The sequence below is a fragment of the Hemiscyllium ocellatum genome, chromosome 8 (assembly GCF_020745735.1).
Source record: "Hemiscyllium ocellatum isolate sHemOce1 chromosome 8, sHemOce1.pat.X.cur, whole genome shotgun sequence".
NCBI classification, from domain to species: Eukaryota; Metazoa; Chordata; class Chondrichthyes; order Orectolobiformes; family Hemiscylliidae; genus Hemiscyllium; species Hemiscyllium ocellatum.
Window position 1 is genome coordinate 45585924 of NC_083408.1, and position 23008 is coordinate 45608931.

At 40.7% G+C, this 23008-nt stretch overlaps 1 protein-coding gene across 1 annotated transcript; it reads right to left on the minus strand.

The window, feature by feature from the left end:
- Positions 1 to 747: 747 nt before the first annotated feature.
- thbs1b (thrombospondin 1b) lies at positions 748 to 17410 on the minus strand. The gene is made up of 22 exons (XM_060828897.1): positions 17160 to 17410; positions 16941 to 17032; positions 16246 to 16796; positions 15873 to 15948; positions 15180 to 15373; positions 14966 to 15094; positions 14025 to 14118; positions 12916 to 13092; positions 12340 to 12516; positions 12028 to 12201; positions 11770 to 11897; positions 11529 to 11681; positions 10759 to 10977; positions 10119 to 10226; positions 9419 to 9578; positions 8247 to 8365; positions 6779 to 7013; positions 6416 to 6643; positions 5044 to 5315; positions 4126 to 4223; positions 3150 to 3289; positions 748 to 2857 (listed from the first exon to the last, which is right to left on the minus strand). The coding sequence occupies exons 2-22, from the start codon at positions 17005 to 17007 to the stop codon at positions 2850 to 2852; spliced, it is 3507 nt and encodes a 1168-aa protein (XP_060684880.1). The 5' UTR covers positions 17008 to 17032; positions 17160 to 17410; the 3' UTR covers positions 748 to 2849.
- Positions 17411 to 23008: the final 5598 nt, after the last annotated feature.

Here is a 23008-nt window from a genome sequence, read left to right on the forward strand (position 1 = left end):
TGGTTAGCACTGCTGCCTCACAGCGCCAGAGACCCGGGTTCAATTCCCACCTCAGGCGACTGTGTGGAGTTTGCATGTTCTCCCCGTGTCTGCGTGGGTTTCCTCCAGGTGCTCCGGTTTCCTCCCATAGTCCAAAGATGTGCGGGTCAGGTGAATTGGCCATGCTAACTTGCCCATAGTCTTAGGTAAGAGGTAAATGTAGGGGTATGGGTGGGTTGCGCTTTGGCGGGTCGGTGTGGACTTGTTGGGCCGAAGGGCCTGTTTCCACACTGTAAGTAATCTAATCTAATCTAAGTCTGAGAGTTCAGTATTTGCTGTCCTGTGTATCTTCTTGCCAGCTCAAGTAGTACTGGCAGAGGCCTGCGAACTAAGTAGCTAGCTTTCCCTTTGACATGGGAAATAATCATAATGCTAAAACAGTACGAGGAGACTTGGAATATAATTGTTAAAAGATGTTTTGATGCACCATATTTATAATAAGTCTAACTATACTATTTGAGTAATGGAATTATCCACTTTCCGATCCATTGTGTCGTCAATCTCATGAATGAAATTGTTCAGTCCAGATGAAAAATATATCTTTAAAAAAATTTGCAAATTGTCGTAGAGGTAATTGCATTGAATTCTGACATGATGCAACTTGGATGTCAATCTAAGGTTACATTCATCAAGTGGCTAGCTCGGGAAATTCCAACAATCATGAAAGTTGCGTCATTATAGAAGGAATCAAAACTGAGGCCAGTGTGGTTTAGATTTCTATATGTTTTATTGTCATTTCATGTTTGTAACAAACTGCACTGTATGATTTGAACAGCTTTAAATGTAAAATGGTTAGGGGGTGTACAAAAGAAGCAACTGCTAATGATAAACAATGTAAAAAAAAAGCAACATCTCAACTCAGTGTGCAAAAGGTTTCGTACAGACAGAAATGCTAACTCTAGGTAACATTGCCTGATAAATTACTTAAATAGCTTATCTACAAAATAATGAGTTTTTTTTAACCTGCTTAATGTTACAAGTTGCAACTGAGATATTCAATAATTTATACAAACCTTTTTTTAAAAAAAAGAGCAATGACATACAAAGAGTTTGGGGAGGAAAGAACACAGCTGGCAGCATGAGAAAATCTGTTGTTTTTCATGCTGTTTCCTTACTGGGGCAATACATTTTCCTTCTGCAAAAATAAATTTTTGATTATGTACACAGCCTTTTTATACTACAGTAGCTTTGAGAGACTTTAGACACGTGAGCAAGGTTTTCTGCTGCTTGATCCAAAGGTTTGTATCGATCATACAACAATGAGGTAATATTTGTACATAAAGAAGTTTCACCTTTTTCACTTTTGGAAAAGATATAGATCCACAAGTACCAAGGCACAAGTGGTTGAAGTAGAAAACAAAAACAGCTTCTAGGCTCTAAGGGCTACTCTGTTCTTAAGCAGAGTGAAGAGAACTGCATTCTAAAGCCCTCTGGTATACAAGAAATACACTGATTACAGACTCAGTCTCCCATTTTCAGCTTCACTATGGGCTGCTCTTTTCAAGCAACAACTTTCAAACAAATGAAAATACCCTAAACTAGCTAGCATCAATATAGAACAATGTTAATAAATAATAATTGTATTTACAATCTTACAATGCACACAAGGACTAGTGATAAACTCTCATGGATAGTCTGCCGCCTTTTTTCCTTTTAAAGTGTCCTTTAATTGTATTTCATCCAGGATAAGAAAATAAATAAATCGACAACATTAAAAATTGTACTTTTTTTTATATCTACAGGCAGAACAAGTTGCCACTTTGGCAAACACTAGTTAAAGAGAAGAGCAGTCTCTTTGACAGTCTGCTTTTGCCTTTTCAACCATGGCATTGAAAGCAAATGAGCTTTCTAGGAGGCCAGCATAGGTGCTGAAGAGGTACTCTCTAACTGCTCTTCTAAACTTACTTGTTACCATCAGACTGGTTTCACTTGGAATAAAAGCGCTATCTGATGGCAGTGCCATCCTATGGGAACCATGGATATGTGTGATCTTCCACTTTTCTTCTTGGCACCAGGACCTGACAATACATGTTTCGACATCTGGTTTTGTTAGGTCAGCATGCATCTAGAGGGTTGACTTGGTTTGGGAGTTGTGGGGTGGGGGGCGGGGGGGTGCTAGATTGGACATTTACATTTTCACTTCACTTGGAACCAACTAGCTCTTACTGCTAGCATTTGCATTTTTACTTGAGAAATATTAATTTATTGACAAATAATCACATAAGGTCCAGTACAAAACAAGTAACAAGTTCCTCCATGGTTTCTTCCAGATATTTTCACAAACAAGATAGATCCTATAGTTCTTCGCCTCAACCTTTTGGAAAAAATTTTATGCCATTCATTTAAGCCTCAGTTATTTTTTCCACCATATACCGGCCCACTTGTTTTTTTTTAAACTTAAATAACAGTCCACAGCAGAAATAGTCTCATTAACAGTGTGCAATCTCCTTCCATGGAAACTCCAGCTATGCAAAATCGTACGGCTGGAATGCCTAACGACTTACTAAGTAAAGCTCTTTCCAGACGTAACAGAGGTATTTTTTTTTAAAAACTTGATCGCGATTTGCATTTGTCAGAAGCAAAGGCAAGTTACTATAGTCAGTTGTGATCAAGGGAACAGTTCCTTTGCAGACTCGTTGCTGAACTTTGTTGATAACATCCAGTGAGTTCTATCAGCCAATGCTGGTCGTGTGCTTTTGATTCCACAAATGAAAGTGAAGAAGAAAACAATGGTCCCAGGAATTGTTCCAAGAAAAGAGAAAGGTGCAACACCAACGTTTAAAACATTTCCCCTTCCAGAAATGCTGACATTATGAATCTGTGAAAGGATGACAGTGAGAATTCAGTCAGTCACAGTCCAAATCAGGAATCCTTAACTCTAATGCAGCACCTTTACGTTCTCATGTCTGCATGACGCCCAATGTTTATGTAAATTTTGTTAGAATGTCAGTGAGCTCTTACTTTTTTATATAGCAGCTAATTTCCCATTAAACCTTCCCCATTCTGAATTATCAAGGAACAATTAGCACATTAAGAATTTTACGAAATCTTCATGAAACTGGCAGTGAAGTAGAATTTATTTTTCCCAAATGTAATAGTGTAGCCCTTACCTCTACACTCGTATCTGAGATCAGAAAAGTAAACCATTTCTTGAGAGAAGACGAAGAGACCCAATCGTCCACCAGCATAAGTCTTGTCATAGATGGCCCCAGAGTCAGCCATGATCTTTCTCCCCTCATACATTACAACTCTGTAGTAGGAAGAACAAAGATTTATGCTGTCAGCATACTTAACTGTGGAATTGTTCACAGTCCAAAGCAACTCAATCTGCAGTTTATTGTGATTCAATACTCCAACTGTTCTCAACAATTTATAAATATTTTCTAATCACCCTGTTCAGAGAATTTATTACACACTTCTGGTGCAGATAGGTCTTGAACCTGGGACTTCTGCCTCACAGCGGTAGGCACACTACCACTATGCCTTAAGAGCCCTTTTTAGAAGAGGATAGTTTCGATCCATTGACTTCTAAGTTACTAGCCCAGCATGCTCTTACTCATCTATGCTAATCACATTTTTCCAGCACATGGCACATATCCTTATGTTATGGCACTTCCAAGTACTAGTTCTTAAATAACTTTAGGATCCTCGCATCTATTGCCTTTTAGGCAGTGACTTCCAGATACCCACAACACGTTGGGTAAAAGAAACTTTTCCTCAAATCCCATCTAAATCTTTTTGCCTTAAACCTGTTCCATCTTTTTATTTGCCCCCTAATAAGGGGAAAGGTATCTCTCGATCTACATTGTCCATGGCCCTTAGAACTTTGAAACAGATCCCCTCAGCCTTTCTATTCTCAGGAAAATAACCCCACCTTTTATAATCTCTCTTCCAAACTCAGTCTCTCCAACTCAGGCAGATCTCTTTTGCACAGTCGTACAATCACATCCTTCCTATAGTGTGGGGTCTGAACAGCACACAGTCCTCCAGCTGTCACCCAGCTAACATTATATATAGCTCCATCATAACCTCCTTGCTCTTGCCAGTAATGCATTAGAGTCACAAAGTAAACACTGAGCTAGTTACCTGATGAATCCAGTCTTGGGTCTGTGAGTTAACTGCCATCTGTAAGCAGCCCTGTCCTTCCAACCAATGTTACGTGGATCATGCCACAATGTTTGAACCTAACAGATGAAAACAATAAATGAACAATTAAATGTTGAGTTAGAATTGCACAATTATAACCAGCTGGTTTTACAGTAGTTTATTTGTACAGATTTAATGTTTAAGAACAAAAGGTAGCAATCTGTTTATGGTAACGGGGAAGGGTTAGAAAGTGGAGTTGAGGGTTATCACATCAGCTGTGGTCTCTGAATGGCATAGCATATTTAATGGGCTGAATTGCCTACTTCTGCTCCTGTGTCCTTTGGTCTCACTGTCTATTTAGGGCATTCCCAAATGCAAATATCAATGCATTTTAAAAGTCATCCTGTGCTTGCTTAATCAATATCTAGAATTATAGGAAATATAGCACATTTGGGAAAAAAAGATGACTTGAGGAAAATATCTGTGCTTAAAACAAATTTGGATTCATAACTCAAGACAAGTCTAGATTTGATCTCAACCAATTCATAAGAGTATGGTTGCTATAATTAGTTAACAGCTTCACAATCATTATGTCCTGGCAGAGTTTGAGAATAGGAGAAAGAAATGTAGCTTTTTTTAGCCTCGTGATTCCTCAGAAAACATTTGTCTATTCAGGTAAAACTAATGTATTCCATCATCACAGACACTACATAAACATATTGATCCTTATCTTTTTTTTCCCTATAGTATGACAGTTCCCTGCTTTAGTTTCAAAATGGAACTGTTGTTAATTTTCCTAACAGACTTACTATAAGCTGTATGCATGATTTGGACCCAATATAGCTACAATTTCTGTAAGGTATAGCGTAAAACATGCTACAGTATAAAACTTGTAGTTTGTGCAGGAAGTTCTTGTACCTGTCCTTCTGTATTGCCAGTGTGCCAGAGTGCATTACGCAAGTGCTCTCCTGGCCCAGTTGTAGAGTTCACCACTTTGATGGAGAGTCCAGCATAGCCCTGTGCTCTGGTTGGTGTATCAAGCCAATAGGTCTGTGTGATCTGCTTCCACATTACCACATAGAAGCGACTGCTGGACTGGTATCCAAATACAAATCCAGCATAGTCATCATCTCGTTCAGTATTTATGAAGAAAGTACCACTAAAGTCCACAGCATTGAATTCATCATATCCTATTCACAAAGTAAAGAAAATGTCAATGACCCATTTAATAAATCATTTTCATGAGTGATCAACAGTGATTTGAATGGAATGAATTACATTCATATTGTATAAAGGATGGTTATGTTCAGTCAGGAACATACACTCTGACCTCTGAACTAATATTGCACACAATCTTGCTGCTATTTTAATCACTTTCCAATGTTAGTCATCTACATCAGGAAAGTGAATAGAGGGTAACACTAATGTACATTTTTATAGATAGATTTTACTTGTGTTTAATGGAGGCTGCTAGAAAAGCTAAGTACTGATAAAACAGCAGTACAAAGTTTCATAGTGGGACTGTTAAACACTAACCATTCCAGTCAACAGACATGAGTTAGAGATTTGACTGATGTTACAAATAGCTGGTTAGAAATAATGGCAGTGCAACCTCTGCCTCTTTTGAACTGTGGTCCTATGTCACCCAAGTAAGTTGGCTGATTGCAATTCTTAACACGTGTTTTCAGAAATTTTGTGACATGGGGTGAGGGATGGAGAAGGGTTCTCAGCTGCACGTTTTGAAACTTAAAGCCTACCAAGACACTAAAATACCAAGCAGCCCATCTGAAAACAGGATGTTTAAATATGCAAAGATGCACCCTTTGCCAGTTGGCTGACACAGATTTCAAAGGGTAGCTACAAAAAAAATCAGTGGTGTTTTTGCCTTGCAAAATCCATCTGTCTGTAACAGGTAGTGAATGCCCAAGTGCAGTCCTTTAAAAGGAAAGCCCAGCTAAATGTTTGCTTTTAATTTTGTGGAATTCAGAGTGCACTAGGGAAAAAAATTGAGCCTGTTATTCATGCTTTAGAGGGTTTCCCTCATACTTGATCTCATGCCCTCCTCCCCACAACATGACCTACCAATGAACTCAGAACTGTTTGATTTTTAAGAACTACACAGTTAGCAGCTGGAATGTGCCAATGGCATTTAAATGATGCCCAAAGCAGAGTTTGTCTTTCTTCTTGGACTGGGACAGTTCATTAGGTACTGGCGTAACACTGGCAACTTTGCACTTATTCTGGCTACAGGTTAATTCAGAGAATTTGGATATAATCTAAATCCACTCACCTACAGCAATGCCAGGATCACAATTAACAGTCTGTACCAACTCTTTGCCTTTATGTCTGACTACCCAGTTGGGGTCAATTTGGGATGTTCCCTTGGGATCCAGTGGTACCATTTGGAATTTGCGGAAGTCAGTCTCAGTGATTTCGAAGTTTTCAGGACAAACATCATAAATATCCAGGATACTGTCTCCATCAAAATCATCCTTACAAGCATCACCTCGGCCATCACCTGAACAAGGGAAAAGTGATGTTCTTCAATTGAAGTATTCTCAAACATTTTACTAAGTACTTTTCTGTTGTTATTTGGTTCAAGTTTCTAGTAAAAAGCTATTAAATCATATTAAGAGAATTCTTATTTTCTTACCATCAGAATCAGTTTGGTTAGGATTGGCTTTCAACCTACAATTGTCCTTCTCATCGGGAATACCATCATTATCATCATCATGATCACAGGCATCACCCTTTCCATCCTTGTCGTGATCTGCCTGGTTAGCATTGGGGATGTAGGGGCAGTTATCCAGGTTATTCTGGTGACCATCTTCATCAATATCCTGGTTATTATCACATTTATCTCCTACAAGGTCAGAGTCTGAGTCAGTCTGAAATTAAATAAACATACATTAGTCCATGTTCTGCAGCAGTGTTTAGAATAGTCATTTGTAATGTCAGCCAAGATAAAGGTGAAATAAGTTCCTTTTTAAAAGTTCAAACTGAATTCATGGAACAGCACACTATACCAACACAATGTTGTGATCTTGCTGCAACACATATGCAACTGGATGTATAAAGTGTGGGTAAAGTAGAATAACTACTGACTGTACAAGCTGATGTTGCTATTCATTTAGAATTATATTGACTGGAGCCCATTAGATTCATTCTTTTGTACTACTTACGTTCCTAGCAAATAAGTTTACAGCAAAAGTCAAAACATCAACACTTCTTGTTTAATGATTTGTCTTATATAAAGGATGTTGATTACAGTGCAATTATTTACTTTTGGTTAGTTTCAGTGGAATGAAGCAGTAAATTCTGGATTATTATGGTGTGCCAGGATAATACAAACTTCACTCGAAAGCTTTGTCTCATGTTCACTTCAGTCTGAGTAGCATTCTTGCTAACAGGCTGTTATTTGTAGGTAAAACTCTGTTCACAAACTATTGCCATCCTTACCAGAATAACCTTAACTGCCATGAAAGCAACACAGTTTCATAACAACTAAGCTTCTATTGACAGGGTCATGCGGTTTTAAAAAAATATCTTAAACACTTCAACACAAAATGTGGAAGTAGTAGTTTCCCTGGGATGTGGTGAAGATGTAATTAATTGGTATGTAAAACTAAATAATTTAAAGTTCAGGTTTGTATTGGTTACATGGATGCAATCCAAATCCCTCCAGACAGAGACTGACATTACATTACAACTTAATTTTATATTCTCAGGGGCAGGATTCACTCTCATCAAGAACCTTATTGCCATGTTTATCACTGTTGACTCTGAGACAGAATCCAAATTAACCAAAACAGGGAGGACTACAATCATCCTTACAAACCAAAGAAGTTAAATTAGAGGAATTTAGTTAGTACATTTTAATTGGCAAAGCATGTTGACTGAAAACCACAATTTCATACTTGTGAATAATTTTACTTCAGATTATTTAGACACTGATCATTGGTAGAAATTATTAACCATAGCTCTGCAAATTTCAAATATTAATTTCTACCAATAATCCAGGCCTTTCTAAGATATGGAAAAAAATCTTGATTTTAAAAGAATCTAATTTTACACTGGTATTTTTGCTGGTGGCTATTAATTAAAAATGCAATAAGACTTACTTGTTCTGGATTATGTTCTAATGGACAATTATCACACTGATCACCAACACCATCTAAATCTGTATCCCTCTGGTCAACATTGTACACATATGGGCAGTTGTCCTTCTCATTCAGAATGCCTAGAAAGCAAAAACATTTGTAGCAATATTTTTCAGAAATGTGGAACTTTGAATAAACCTCCTGTATTGTTAAAATAAAACAACTTGCCAGAACATTTCTAAGCTTTGCATTGGCACATTAATTTGAGTTTAATAAGATTATGAGACTAGAGAGATTGGAAGTGTTCTCCTTAGAACAGAGAGGGTAAGGAGAGATTTAGCAATCATTAGTAGCATATGGAATTCTGATCGATCAAAAAGAGATGGTTTTCACTGGTCGGACGCTGAAATAAGTAAAGAATGCAGATTTATAAAAGAATTAGGGAAATGAGGTTGTTTTCGTACACTAAGTTGTCATCTAGATTACCCAAAAGGGTGGTTGTAGCAAATTAGTAACTTCAAAGTGGAATGGAATAAATGAAAACGTTACAGAGCCATGGGCAAAGAGCAGTTGCATGGGACTAACTGAACAACTCTTTCAGCACAAACATGTGCTGCTTTCCCAATTATGATTCCAATCTTTTATTGCCAATGTATTGCACCCCATTCTGGATTTTATGCATTATGGATGAAATGAAGGTGTTGGAGGGATTGCAAAACGAGATTTACAAGAATGTTTCCAGGGAGTGGAACTTGGAGAAGAGAAGGCTCAGAAAAGATTTGATAGAGACAGTTAAAATTGAGAGATCTGGACAGAACGGATGAAGAGGAACTGTTCTTACTTATGCAAGAAAATGGAGAATGAGAGTACAGATTTAAAGTAACTTGCAAAAGAAGTGAAAGCAACAGAAGAAATAATTACTTCCTATGTGAAGAAAATGTTAAGATCTGGAATGCGCTACCAGAGGGGGTGGTGGAGGCAAGTTCAATTAAACAATCCAAAAGCAAATTGGATAGTTTTCTGAAGGGAAGAATGTGCTGGGCTATGAGAAGGTGATAGAATGGCACTTGGTAAACTGCTAATTTGGAGAACTGTCACAGTCAGGAAGGACTCATGCCTTTAATGATTCTGTAATGCAGTGTGTCAAAATATGATAACTCACAATCTTTAACTGGCAAATAAAGAATTCTTACCATCTCCATCAATATCAATGGCACAGGCATCTCCCTCTCCATTTGCATCAGTGTCTGTCTGGTCAGGGTTATGGTCGTAGGGGCAGTTGTCACAGCGATCTCCGACATCATCCCGATCATAGTCATATTGACGAGGATTAAACAAGAATGCGCAATTGTCCTGCAGAATAAGTTGATGGATGAAATTAGATGGAAATACAAGTTTTAAATAATATGAAAGAAAGGACGATGTCCACTTAAAAGTTTTGAATTGAACTGTAATTTGAATGAATGTTCTGAAAGTCTCCGACTATTCAGCTAAAACTTAGACAGTGGTTATGGACATGTCAGTGTCGAATGCTGAAGCAGAGTTTCAAAAATTAGTGTTTGATTGCCGAAGCACTTCTGACTCTTAAACTCTTTATGTACATGTGGGTATGAAAACACAAAGGGTCAAGTCTGAAGAAAGCTTCCTTTGAATGATGTTACACTCTGCAAGTCGGTTTCTCAGATACCTGAGACAAGACCCAGACAGTTTTTGGCAGTCGCGTGCTATGTGTACAGGTTGCATAACTCCCAATAAATCTCGCCTTCATTCTGCAGCAGCAATGTTTTTTTCTCCCTCTGAATGAATGTCATAGGTTGGATTGTGCTTTTTTTTTGGCACAGTCTATATTCGCAGAATGGCAGAAGGGTAGAATATCTTTCTCTCACAACTTACCCTCTCATCTGGAATGCCATCATTATCATCATCATTATCACAGGCATCACCAACTCCATCCTTATCGTGATCTTCTTGTCCAGAATTGGGGAGTGATGGACAATTGTCCTGTAAATCAAGAAGGATTGGTATTGTAGCTATGCATTATAACACTGTTCAAAGACCTGTCAGTTCATTTACATGCAAAGAAGCTGCTCTACGAAATTGTGCTTTAAGACTTTTCTTTGATTCGACTTTAAAAGCCTTTGTCTCACAAAAAATATTAGGTTGAACACATCTGAGGAGAAGGCTGTTTTCACTAATGTTCACTCAGTCTGACAGAAATTTCTTCTACAATCCACACCCTGTCTTTTTCTTGTCATAATACAGATTTATTACACCAAAAACTGACAAGTTAATTCCAAATGTGATATTTTACTACTCAACTTTCTGTTTGTAGTGCATCTTCAATACATCAGTGCTATTTGTCCTGAGGGTATAAAAATGTTGCCTTTCAAGTAAAAGGCTCTGTGTTAAATGACACCAACTCTATTTCAACTAAAGCACTAAACTTAAGCTGAGTCTGTGTTTGCCAGGTAATGAAGCTGTGATGGTAAGAAACAGATAGACAACTCCTAATTTCGAAGCAATGAGAGGTTACCTTTTTACAGTGGTAAGTAGCATTGACCACACAGGTGAGATCTTTATTTGGCCAACCGTCCAAGTCAGTATCCTCTCCACAGATGATGCCATTGCCAGCAAAACCAGGCCTGCATTCACAACGGAACATCTGGTCACTGAAGATACCAAGGTAAATGCATCTGGCATGCTTGTTGCAATTGTGTGTGCCATCTTTGCAGGGGTTACGTGGCTCACAGACCTATCAAAAAGACAATTAGGATCATTTAAATTTCTTGTAAACTTAAGTTATAGCTTTAATATTCAATATTTTAGGCAACATACCACCTTTCAGATAGATATAATTTTCCAATGCAACTTTCCGGATGCTAATTAATTGCAGTTACTTATTTTAGAAAGAAAACACAAATTTCTTCTTTCATGGGATGTGGACATTATTATCAAAGACTAGCCTTTTCAATTCCTGAACCTACTAAGCAAATTTAAATTCTACCAGCTGCGATTCAAATTTACGTCCTTCGAGAATTAACCTCGTGCAGTAGATTACTAGTCCAGTGACATTATCCCTAATTCACCATCTCCCCACAGCAATTAATTTAATGTCCCCTCTGAAAGGAAACATCTGTCAGACAGTGCTCTCTCAGAACTGTACTGGACTGTTAGTTTTGCTGTTTGTGCTCATGCCCTGGAGTGGAACATGAACTAAGACATATCTAATTCAGAGGTAAAAGTACCATATAATAATCTCCAGCTGTTAACCGAAGTGTGAGAGAGTTAATGACTTAACCTCACCTGCTTATTCTTTGTAGCCTCCTCAATGCCTCTGCCAAATGGTTGATTGCCAGTGTATCGCAGTGGGCAGGGCAGACAATTGTAACCTGGTTCGGTGTTTTCACACCTTTGCTCCCCATTGACTTGAAAACAGGTGTCAGGCACTTCTGAGCACTGCAAGAGATTTTTAAAAGAATGAAATGAGGTACAGAACTAGAATTTACAATATATCAAACGTACCATGAATTTCATAGGGCAGTACCTCATTGATGTCCTCACAATGAATACCATCTCCTCTGTAACCACGAGGGCAGGGACCACACGTCCAGGAGCCATCTGGGAAGCTCGTACACTTGCTTTGAGCAAAGCATGGATTTGATAAACATCCATCTGTAATGCAGATGATTTGGGCTGATTAAAATGTTGTAAGATATACACTACAGGCAAAAAAAAACCGAAAAGCATTGCTTGATTATAATTGTTGTTGAAGTGAAGACACCGTGAAAACAGCTCAGCTTACCAATTGGGCACTCCAGTTTGTTGCATAGCTGAGTCTCCCGGGATTCACCCACACAATTTTTGCCTTCATATTCCGGTGCTGGACTGTCACAAAGACGTGTGCGTTTCTGAATTCCTCCTCCACAGGTGACGGAACAAGAGTTCCATGGTGACCAAACACCCCAGTTCCCATCAACTGAAAAATGGAATGATATGCTTTGAGTATCTTGCACCGGCACGCTTTACAACTGCTGTGTTTTCAGTGACTGTTAGGAATATAATTTCAGAATTAATGAGGTATGTGAAACATCCTGCGTCCCAAACAAATACTCACTTGGGCACGGGACCTGTTCACACTTCTCAGTTTCCCGCTTCGGTCCCTCACACTCTTTGCCACCCATTTGTGGCATTGGGGAGTTACACAGGCGGATGCGAGTGATCACTCCAGCTCCACAGCTCACTGAGCATGACGACCAAGGGGACCAATAACTCCAACCACCATCTTGTTTGACTGAAACAAAGTAACAAGGTAAACATTAGGAATCATTGTTTTGTTGAGAAGTAGGCTACTCTCTTTTAAATAGTTCAGTGTAAGTGGACAAACTTCAAGAATTAAACCAACGTTAAGTAGTTGCAGGTTGAGGAAGCTTAGATGTGTGTCACTGATGCTGCAGTATTTTTATTGGTTTTGGCCACATTTTATTCCATCTGTCTTCAAATAGTTGACATTTTGTACTTCCTTTCTCAAGCAGTAATGTCCCTGGACTGGTTCAACTTGGGTTCATGCTTGTGTGAAATGGAAGAAATGTACCTATAAGGACATGTGTGCTGGTATGTAAAACTAAATAAGACTACTTTATTGCCTTCAGACACACAATCAATATAATAGTGGATGGGGTATAAAACTCACATCTCTTGTCACATTCTTCTAAATGACAGCTACGAGTCTGAACAGAGGTCCCATGACAGTCACTATTAATCCGATCGCAGGAGCGGCCTCGCTGCTGGGTTCCAATTCCACAGGTGACAGAACAATGTGTCCATTCAGACCAGGGAGACCAGCCAGCCTCAGATTCATTTGGAATTGCTGTTTTAAAAAAAAATCAAGCACATGTCAACAACATTCTCAAAATGAGAGAGGTTTATTGCACCTTGCACTATGGAATGTCCTCAGACAATGAAAGAAATGTAAACTAACCAAACTACAAAGTCTGTACATGTTTTCTGTTTTCTCAAATGCACTTGCTCTTGGCAGCTGCCTACACTCTAGGTCAAATGTGCGATCATTTTTAATGCTCGCTTAGACTTTCAACCTTTATTGTCCTCATACTGAGAGAAAAGACAAAACCACATCAAAGGATCAAATGACTGACAATCTCTTATCACCTTGGCTGTAGGGGATCATCCAGATTTAGTATGGCTATGAAAAATGTATTACTATTCCAGAAACACTAGTTATTTTGAACCATAACAAGCAAGCAGCTTCTATACTTGATTTCCAATTCTATTTCTAATAGATGCCACTGTACAAATGCTTTGAGGCAACATTTCCTAAATGGTTCCCAATGTGATCAAATGCCACAGTACAAAAAAAACCTTCTGTTTAGTTGGATTTTCAATGCATGTTATAGTCTGCCTAGCTAGACAGTTTAGAGAAGCTTTGCAACTTTTCACCTCACCAGGTTTTCCAAACCAGGGGGTCAGGGTCAGAAGCTGAAATTCAGAGGTTGCTAGTGTGGGGGCAGCAATTGCCACCAGGGAGCTCTGACTGAGTTGTAAAAGCTGTGCTCCCTTACTAACAAGCCCTGACTCTCTCCGTTTTGAGAGGTCATAATAACTTTCAAGCCTCAAGTGGGCTTTCCAGTGGAAAAATATATTAGTCTATCAAGGCAATGTTATTCAAATAGTTTGCAATCAGTGGAGCCTTTCCCTGTAGCACACACTTTCTTCCCCCCACCTCAATGCCATACCTCTTCAATTATGCATTTAAGAACAGAGATTAGTTTCACCAGGACGTACATGGACAGCGGGCACAGCACTCCCCATCTGGGACTACAGCATCAGCACATGACACAGTCGGGCAGGAAATCCTCTGACAGAAGGTGACTGATGACTGGAAAAAAGGGTAAGAAAAGAAACAGTGATCAAGCAACTTTTGGAAAAGGACAAGTTTTTAAACATATGCCTGGCAACAACACCATCTGCCAAGTGCACTGGCAAAAAGCAAAATAACAGCAGTTGATTAAAATCCATTTTTATTTTTCCAGTCCTGGGTTTGTTAGTTCTAGCCTGCAGCTAGAAAGGGATGGAGACTGAATAATGTCATGTGTTGGTAAGGACCCAGAAAATCCATATTGCTCCAGGAACTGCAGTGGAAGTATTTTCAGCATCTGGGAGTGCAGAATTTGATAACAGACTGCTCAGAAAGCGTGCTTCGGTTGAAATATTATGTGCCCATCCCACATAGTTTGCTGATTTACATCATTATTGGGCAGCATACAGGAACCTTTCAATTATCTGCAAATTTACTCCCTGATAGAATTACAAAGATTGTGGCTTTCATATTTCTCTTTTGGAAAAAGCTTTTAACATAGTTCCAGACAGTCAGTTTCTTTAAATTTGGTCCAGTTTATATTTGGCACAAGCTCTTCCTCTTGAAAATATTGCCCAACACAGTGTTTCCCTCAGATATTCAAAACCACTCAAATGTTAACAATAGTCTGCTCAGTACACACAGACGGCCCTTAGACCTGTGGTTATTCATATTCTTTTTAACAGCTTTGGCAGCATTGGCAGTAGTTCCAGCTACTAAATTGGAGCAACAATTGACTACTGCTAGACCAGGGAATTTCACTCTGAATGCAAGTAATGCAACTTCCAGTGTTTATAACAATGCAAAAAATCTTTGCTAAAAGTCATTTTTTTTGTTTTGAAAAGCATGTTTTGTATTACAGTTTTACCTGACAAGTGCAGTCTGTGCAGTTGTCCACTTTCCATTGATCTTTGTCTTTGTAGGTCATGCCATTGTGGAAACATCCTCCTATCTGTTTGATTCCAATCCTTTTGGCAATCAATTCATTTTCTGCAGTCTGGAGGAGAAGGCAGTGACAGGTCATTACAGCCCACGCAGATGGGACTAAAGTACAAAAGACTTGATTCCTGTAGTTTCCTTACCACTTTTTGGACATTATTAACCAGCTGGGTGACCATCGTCCTGAGAGCTTGCAGTTCGGAGAACATGTTGGACAGTTCCTCGCAGGAGATGCCACAGACTGTCTGAAGATCTTTGGGTTTGTGACCGTAAAAATTGGTCCTGATGGCTGGGCTTTCAGAGCCCCTGATTGGTAAAGGAAGAATTCCTGGAGCAGCTGCAAAAAACATAAGAGGTGGAGGTACATGAGGTCCAGCAATCAATGCAACACGTTCCAAACTGTTTCTGCCCCAAGATCAGTTGATAAGTCCATGAGATAACAGTTTGTAGATGCATCCATGGGCAGGGGGGTGAGTCTAAGAAGAGGTTTTAAGAGCAAAGTCTGGCATGAGATGCATTCAGCAATTGCCTCCACACAGAAAAACACAGCAGCAACTTACCTGTGTCTCATTCCTGCTTTTAGAGTTGGTGTTGCTGGATCAGTCCTGAGCCAATCCCAACCTCCCACCGCACCCACGCCCCGTCAACAACACACACACGGGAAAGGGCTTATAATTGCGTGAAAACGATAATGCCTGGCTAAGAGTTTGGCACAACTTTTGGGTCTCACTGACTTAGCTGCTAATACTCGGGGTGAGGCAGTGTGGCTGGTCTAGCGGATGGCGCTTGTTGAGGAGGGATTCCCCTGGACAAGGTCCGGTGCGCGATATACTTACTGTTGTAGCAGCCCTTGTTCATCAGAATGGTTTCCAAGTTGGTCCCAAAAACAAAGCGCACGTTCTGCAGTACTCCCTGTGTGACAGAGAAGGAAGAAACACAATTGGAGCCACTGTTTTAAAAAAAAGTATTTTTCTGGACTGCACTTTTGTCACTGCAGATGTCGGTAAAGGCGAGAGCACCCGCTGCACTTAATGCTATCCGAGTTACCTCTCTGTTCCCAATTCATTTTAAAGTAGGCAGATGTTGACAGACGAGTCGGCGCGTTATCTGTAGTTTCTTTAACGCGCGCAGAGTTATTGAGCCGCAGTCCGTGCCCCTGGCTGTCCCTCCCTGGTGTGTGTGTGTGTGTGTGTGCCTGGGTCCTCTCACCTGGAAGTTGTTCCGGAGACCCGGCCCGCCTTTGGCTAGCCTCAGGTTGTAGTCACCAGGCTTCAGCACTTTGTGAATGGCTGCCTCCAGCTCCACGCCGTTGACCTTCTCACAGCCCACATAGAGCGTGGCCACGTCCTCCTGCACGAACAGGGTGAGGTTCTTCCAGCGGGCATTGGCCAGGTGGGCATCGGTGATGGACACCATGCTCTGTTTGCCCTCGATGGTGATGGTCAGGTCGAGGGTGTTCGCCTTGCCGTTGGACAGGATCTCGAAGATGCGGGTCCCCTGCAGCGTCTCGATGGCCACCAAGGTGCCCCGGCTTTTCTTCATCTGGCGCAGGGTGGCGAGGAAGATGAAGCCCTTCTCCTGCTGGATGTGGTCGATCAGCTCACTGAAGCTGTTCTCTGAAGCCGGGGCAATGAGGTCAGGGTTCAGGATCCTGTAAGCCGGGCTGCTCGCCTCCGGCCCCTTTACCATGTGCACCCCTACATTTTTACGAGTCAGGCCAGTGATGTCAAACAGATCAAAGACACCATCCACTCCGGCGACTGTCCGGGACAGGAGAGAGAGGGAGGGAGGGAGAGAGAAAGGGCACAGACTTAACGCGCATAATTACTGTTTCAAACAAGGCATTTGCAACAGGAGTGCGCCCACAACCGCGGAATAAGTGCACACACACACACACAACTCACCTTGGATTCGCTTGGGCGAACAAGCAACAATCATTAAAAGTATAAAAAGTCCTTGCAGTGGCTTCATTTCAGTAAAGGAACTCTCTCAGAACCTGGCATATATATAAAAAAAAGGGAAAATCTATTTTGTTTTTTTGCCGCATAGAGTTTCCAACAATACAATTAATCAAACTGGTGTGTTAGTGTAATCAGGACAGAGAAATACACTCGTTCACTGACCAGTAGTGAAGGATTTTCAATCTTCAAACGAGCAGTGCAGACAAGAATAGCTCCCCGTAAGACAGACGCTGGTCGGGACCAAATCCGAAATGTACAGAGTCCTTCTACAAGATCTGGCTTCTCAAAGACTCGAAATCTTACTTGTACTTTTTTTTCCCCAAAAAAGTTCTCTCTGCTCTTTTCCCCCTCCAAGTCTTTGACTAAGAAGATGCCCCTGCAGCTCTGGGTGCCCGAGATCGATACTACTGTGAGACTGGAGAACGGCTGCTTTAAATACCCTCTCACATTCCTCACAGTCAGCCTCTGCCAATCACTGGCTGCCTGGGAGGAAGCGGGCTTGTGTTTATTCAGTTACCTCACAACAAGAGGGATACAGTTCCGAGGCAGTCAGACCGCAGCGAGGAAAGTAATTAGGCGGATGCCAGTGGAGCCGAGCCAAGAATACTCAAAGAGTATTACCGAGAGGTGCTGGGGTTCTGGCCAGACTCACCCACCCCCGACATCCCGTCCGTGGGTCCAGATTTTGTCGCTCTACTCCAGACAGTTCTGTACCATGCATTCCCTTCCCAGACACACACCTTTATTGAGCAAAATGTAACAAGCAAGTGTCGAAACATACTTTTAAGTCTCCCTATTATAGGAATGTGATGGTGTGGTTTAAGAAAGTGATTTTTTTTTCTCAATGAAAAGATGTGTCTCGAATAAATGAAAGACCTGTACTATCATTCCACGAGTTGTGAGCGGATGGTATGTTGCGCTCCAGTGTTTCCGAGCTGTCCTCCGATTTCCCCACTAGGGGGAAGTGTGTCGTTTCATTTGCCGGCCAGTAAATGTCTTGCGACTCTTGGTTCACCTTCTCAAGACAGACAGTGCGAAAGCCCATTTCACACCGATACAGTAGTCCAAACTGCAATCGATCAGTCTCGCAGCAGATCTGGCCTTCCGAATGCATATGCTTGACATATTTCAGCAGTGCAAACGGAAACATACAACTTCCTTCGAATTTCATGCAATACTAAAGTATCAGATTATATTCGTTACTCCTCTTAATGATAAAGCAACTTTATAATGATTGTAACAAAATTATATTTCCAGCAAATGTTTTAAAAAGTTGTGGTATTCACTAGAATAGGACAAACGATGTCTTTTAAAAATAATTGTATTTGCTTTCCATTAGACCTTTACGCCATTGGAGAAAATTCTGATCCTGGAAATAGTTTTTGACGTCGGTGCATTTTTTTTTGCTTAGGTCTTACAATAGAGGAATGCTGAGGAATTCAGCATCATTGAGATTTCCTGGGACAGCAGCAACATACGTTTCACTCTCTGTATCTTTGGCCCATGGCTTACTCTCACCTTCCAATTCTTGCGCACAGACTAATATGTCAACAACACAATTTCTTCCTTTGTCAACTGGCCACATGTAATTAGGGTTTCACTAAATATCAGCACTAGTGTCAATCAGCCAAAGACGGGTAAACCAACAACGCAACAATATTTCCCAAAGGCAAACAAATTTGCTTTGCAGTTTTTGCAAGTATTGTTGTCCTACTTGACCTTGTCAAGGGGTTAAACACCTCAGTTGAATCTCGAGGTTTCCCTTTCTAACCCAGTGTGTGATTTCAAATAAACCTGTTGGACTCTAACCTCCAGTAGTGCGACTTCTGCCTTTGCCCACACAGTCCAACACGGGCACTTCCATATCAGAGCCCAGTGTTTGTAGGAGACATGTGGGCGGGCAATGGCAAAGCACATTGGGTTTTAAAACTCTTTTCTGGTCGGATGTACATTCCATACAATTTCTGACCAGGGCTGAGGTCTATGTCCAATGAAAGCAAAATACTGTAGTTGCTGGAATAAAAGTAGAAAATGCTCTAACATTGTCCTTCTTACTAACAGTTGTGTGTCTCAAGCCTCTCTTCAGAATGACTACCCCCTAGAGTCATAGTGGCTTTAAGACCTGAGTATATTTGAGGTTGATGCATTCTGAAGTGTATGGCACTAGCTCTCAATGTGTGACTGACTTTGCTGGTGATTTGGAATGTGCACTTTTAGCAGTTTTCAATATTACAGCCCTGAATTGATCCTTTCTGTAGCTATCAACCCATTTGTTCTCCTTTTGCATGTCTATTTGAAACCTCATTTGACTCTGCACTGGAAGGGACCAGATGACTAGAGATCTGTGGGGTTTGTTAAGCAGCAGGCTGTATAGAATGATGGGAAAGATATAGACTGTTAGTTATGGGATACACCTAATTTGCCAGTAAGAGAAACAAACAGCACAAACTAGACCCAATAGTGGGACGGACCAGATACTGATATACTGTTGTAGTTGGTGAAGTAAGGGATAATTACATAAATGGAAATAAAGTATTTGTATAGAAAATTATAGTTTTTAATGCCAGGGATCCTGTTGACAATACATTGGAATTATTGAAACGATGTTCAGTAGTACAACATATATCAAATCAAATATTATGACATTTTAAAAGGTCAATATTGAACTGACATAGTGAGGCAAAGCTGCTACTTGGTGTACAAATCATTGGTGTAATTGCATTTAGAATAAATAACGTGAAGAGTCTTATTCTTGCCTGTGTAGGAGGGCTATAGCAGTCAGTGAAAGGACACAGAAGATGACAACCAATGATAGGACAAAGAGATTGAATTATGAGCACCAATTATGCACATTAAGTATATTTTGCGATGAGCTGCCATTCTGAATCATTGAAATCCACTTAGTGGCTTGGTAGAACTAATTGGAGTAGTGGTGCAGTTGTACTGTTCCCCACCCCCACTTCTTACTAGAAGGCCGCCTCTTACTCTAGGGTAGGAGGCCTGGTTTTAAGTCCAACCTGTTCCAGAGGTGTACTATAATTCAACTGAGCAGGTTGCTTTGAAAAATAAATCTACAACTAATTGGCTTTTGAAGTGTGTACACTTCACGAGCTGGAGGGCCAACTGAGATTGAGAAAGTTGTTACAATCATGTGAGTGCATTAAGTTTTGGAAAAATCTGACTGATTATTTGTGAGGCTATAAAACTTGTGCCTTTATCTGATCTGATCTATGTGTGGTTTTAGTCCCACACTGATATGGTTGTCTGTGAGAGGGCCTAAAAGTTCCAAAGTGGACTGCTTCACTTTGGGAAGATGATTCACCACATAACACACATTCCAAAACAAGAGTTAGTGCATCTTGTGTTTTTTTTTGCGGAGTCATCCAGAACAGAAAGTTTCTCGATTCAGTCCTTTCTGTTTCTGCTGCATTCCTCAATTTCAATTCTAATGGCTGTTACTTAAATATTTTCAATTTACCTATTTAAACATGTTATGACATCTGGGCAGCACTTGAACCCACACCTCTGGCACTACCACTGCATCATAAGACCTTAAAGCTCATTTATTTTCCAGTCAACTTGTGCAAGTGATATTTTTATACACCTGATGGAATGGATGGGACTTGAACTGGGGCCTCTTAGCTCAGAGATAGGGCCACAACCACTGCCCCATACGACTTTAAAGTTATCAATTATCCTGCCTCTTGTTAATACCCTCACCTGCAAACCGCATATGTTTCAATAAGCCTTAGTGCTTTGAATCAATCTCGTTCAACTCCCCCCATCTCTGTGTTTACCTTGACCCATTCTACCACCACTTCATGACCCTCTCCCTCCATTCTTGCTTGCCTCCTTCCTTCCCCTCTAATGTTGACTTTTTTTTTGTGAAAGTCTTTGGGCAGGAATAGTTGTGATTCAGTCAGGGAATTTTGGAGTCAGAACTGTTGGAATTGTTGAAGGTGGGAATCCTTAGGAGGTTACCTCAATGGGCCTGGGTCGAATACACAATGACTAATAAAGATAATACAGTTCACTAGGATTTTTGATCGTTATATCGCCCATGTGCAGATAGTCTGAAAATTAGCCTTCGGAATGCAGTCTCACACATAGATCCATCTGCAGACTATTTGCTATTCAATGTAGCACACAGGAACGCACAGCGTTAAGATTTTATCTTCCTGTACAGTATCAGATTGTTATCCTAAATATCTCCACAGCGGGAGATAAGAAAAATCATGTCAGATCCACTTTTGGATGTTCTGCAGTAGTGTGTTCCCCCTCTCCAAAAAAGTAGAAGAATTTCATGCGCATATTTGATAAAATAAGCGAAAGGTCAAATGGGGAACTTCATGCCGACTGAACCTTCCCCGCTGCAGACACTAATTATTGCGGCATGTGAAGGCGGTTGTGTCTGAGCAGGGAGCATCAACATCATCATCTGTTGGTGCTGATGCATTGGCAGGTCAGAACACAGACACTTTCGCTTCACCCGTTCCGCCTTGCTCGCTGACTGTACTCAAACAGAAGTCACGCGATCCTGACACGACTGCACAAATCCTGTACTCAGCAATGCTAATGAAAAAAAAGCAGTTCACTTTTTCTGGGCTTCCCATTGAGGGTCACGACTCTCAATGACACAAAGCTTTACTCCCAGTACTTCAGCGGAATGCCTATTCTTAGGAACATTTGACCGTGAGCCTGCTGACTACACACAGCCTTACGTCAGAGCTCAATTTGGGCCATCTCAACTTGAGATGGTCACTCGTGAGCACTTTACAGGGCCAGGTTTCTGCCCAGTGAGCTGGGAGGTGAAATGCTGACTGATAGTTTTTCACTGCTCTGTGAATCAAATCCACTCACTCAAAAGTGCAGTTCTGGCACAAAAAAATAAGTATTTGGTCATAACAGAAATAATTCCCAAAGTGTTATTGCATACAGATTCCACCTGTATCTAATTTATCCATGATTTTGCTGTGTGTCCCTTCTGCTTTACTCCAGCCCTCAACCTCACCTTGCAGTTCAGGTCAACTATACCAACTCATTTGAGCGCTGCGAGATCCAAGCTTGGGGTAGACTGTCTCCCATCAAATCTGCTCAGTTCCCATACATATCTTTCTGCTTCCCTGTTACATTACTTCCCCCATTCTCTGTCCCTGGACAACATGATTTCACAGTTTCATCTCTGTCACTCACAGTAATTCCCAATTGTGTTCCTTTAGCTCTAGATCCATCATGTCATCATTGTCTCCACCGAGCTGTTTTAACAGCTTCCGTCTTTGCACTTTTCTATGCGTTTGGTCCCAACAAACTCATCATCTTTGTCACTTCGCCTTGCTCAAATCTGCCTTCTATCTTAGAGACAAGGCTGAAAGTGCACAAGATATCAGTCTCCCAATTTGGTTTGATGGCCTGAAGCATTATTGCACCTGCCTGACATTCACTACTGGTGAGCACCTGAAAGGGAATGGATTCAGCAAAAGAAAATTCTATCTTATACCTGGTTTCAGTTCAGCAAAACAGAGCAGCCCCATGTGAAGTTGAGGGCACTTGGGAAGAAGTAAATGTGGAGGTTTACACACTACGATGGAAACTGATCTTCTTCGAAATGATACCACTAGGGAGTAGAAGAGGACTAGGATGGGATCTTGGAGACTACAGTGTTGGCTGGTCCCAGGAATAGACGCCATTTCACGAAATGTGCTGGCTACATTTAGACGAATGATATTAGATAGATGTTGCAACAGTCCCCAAGTGAGATTCTTGGTTTGGTTTAGGATATGCCAAATCACTGTGTTCCTGTGTGAGGAGGGATAAACTAGCTTGCTACTTTAGAGGGGATTTTCCAGGAAGCTGTTTGGGCTGGAGTATCTGAGCTATGTGGAATGATTGGATTGTTTTCCTTGAAGATGCAATATCTGAGAAAGCTCCTCATGGAGATGTGTGAGACCATAAGGGCCTAGACAGGAAGTCACCTTTCAACGAGTAGAAGGATCAATAATCAGGGGCCTTAG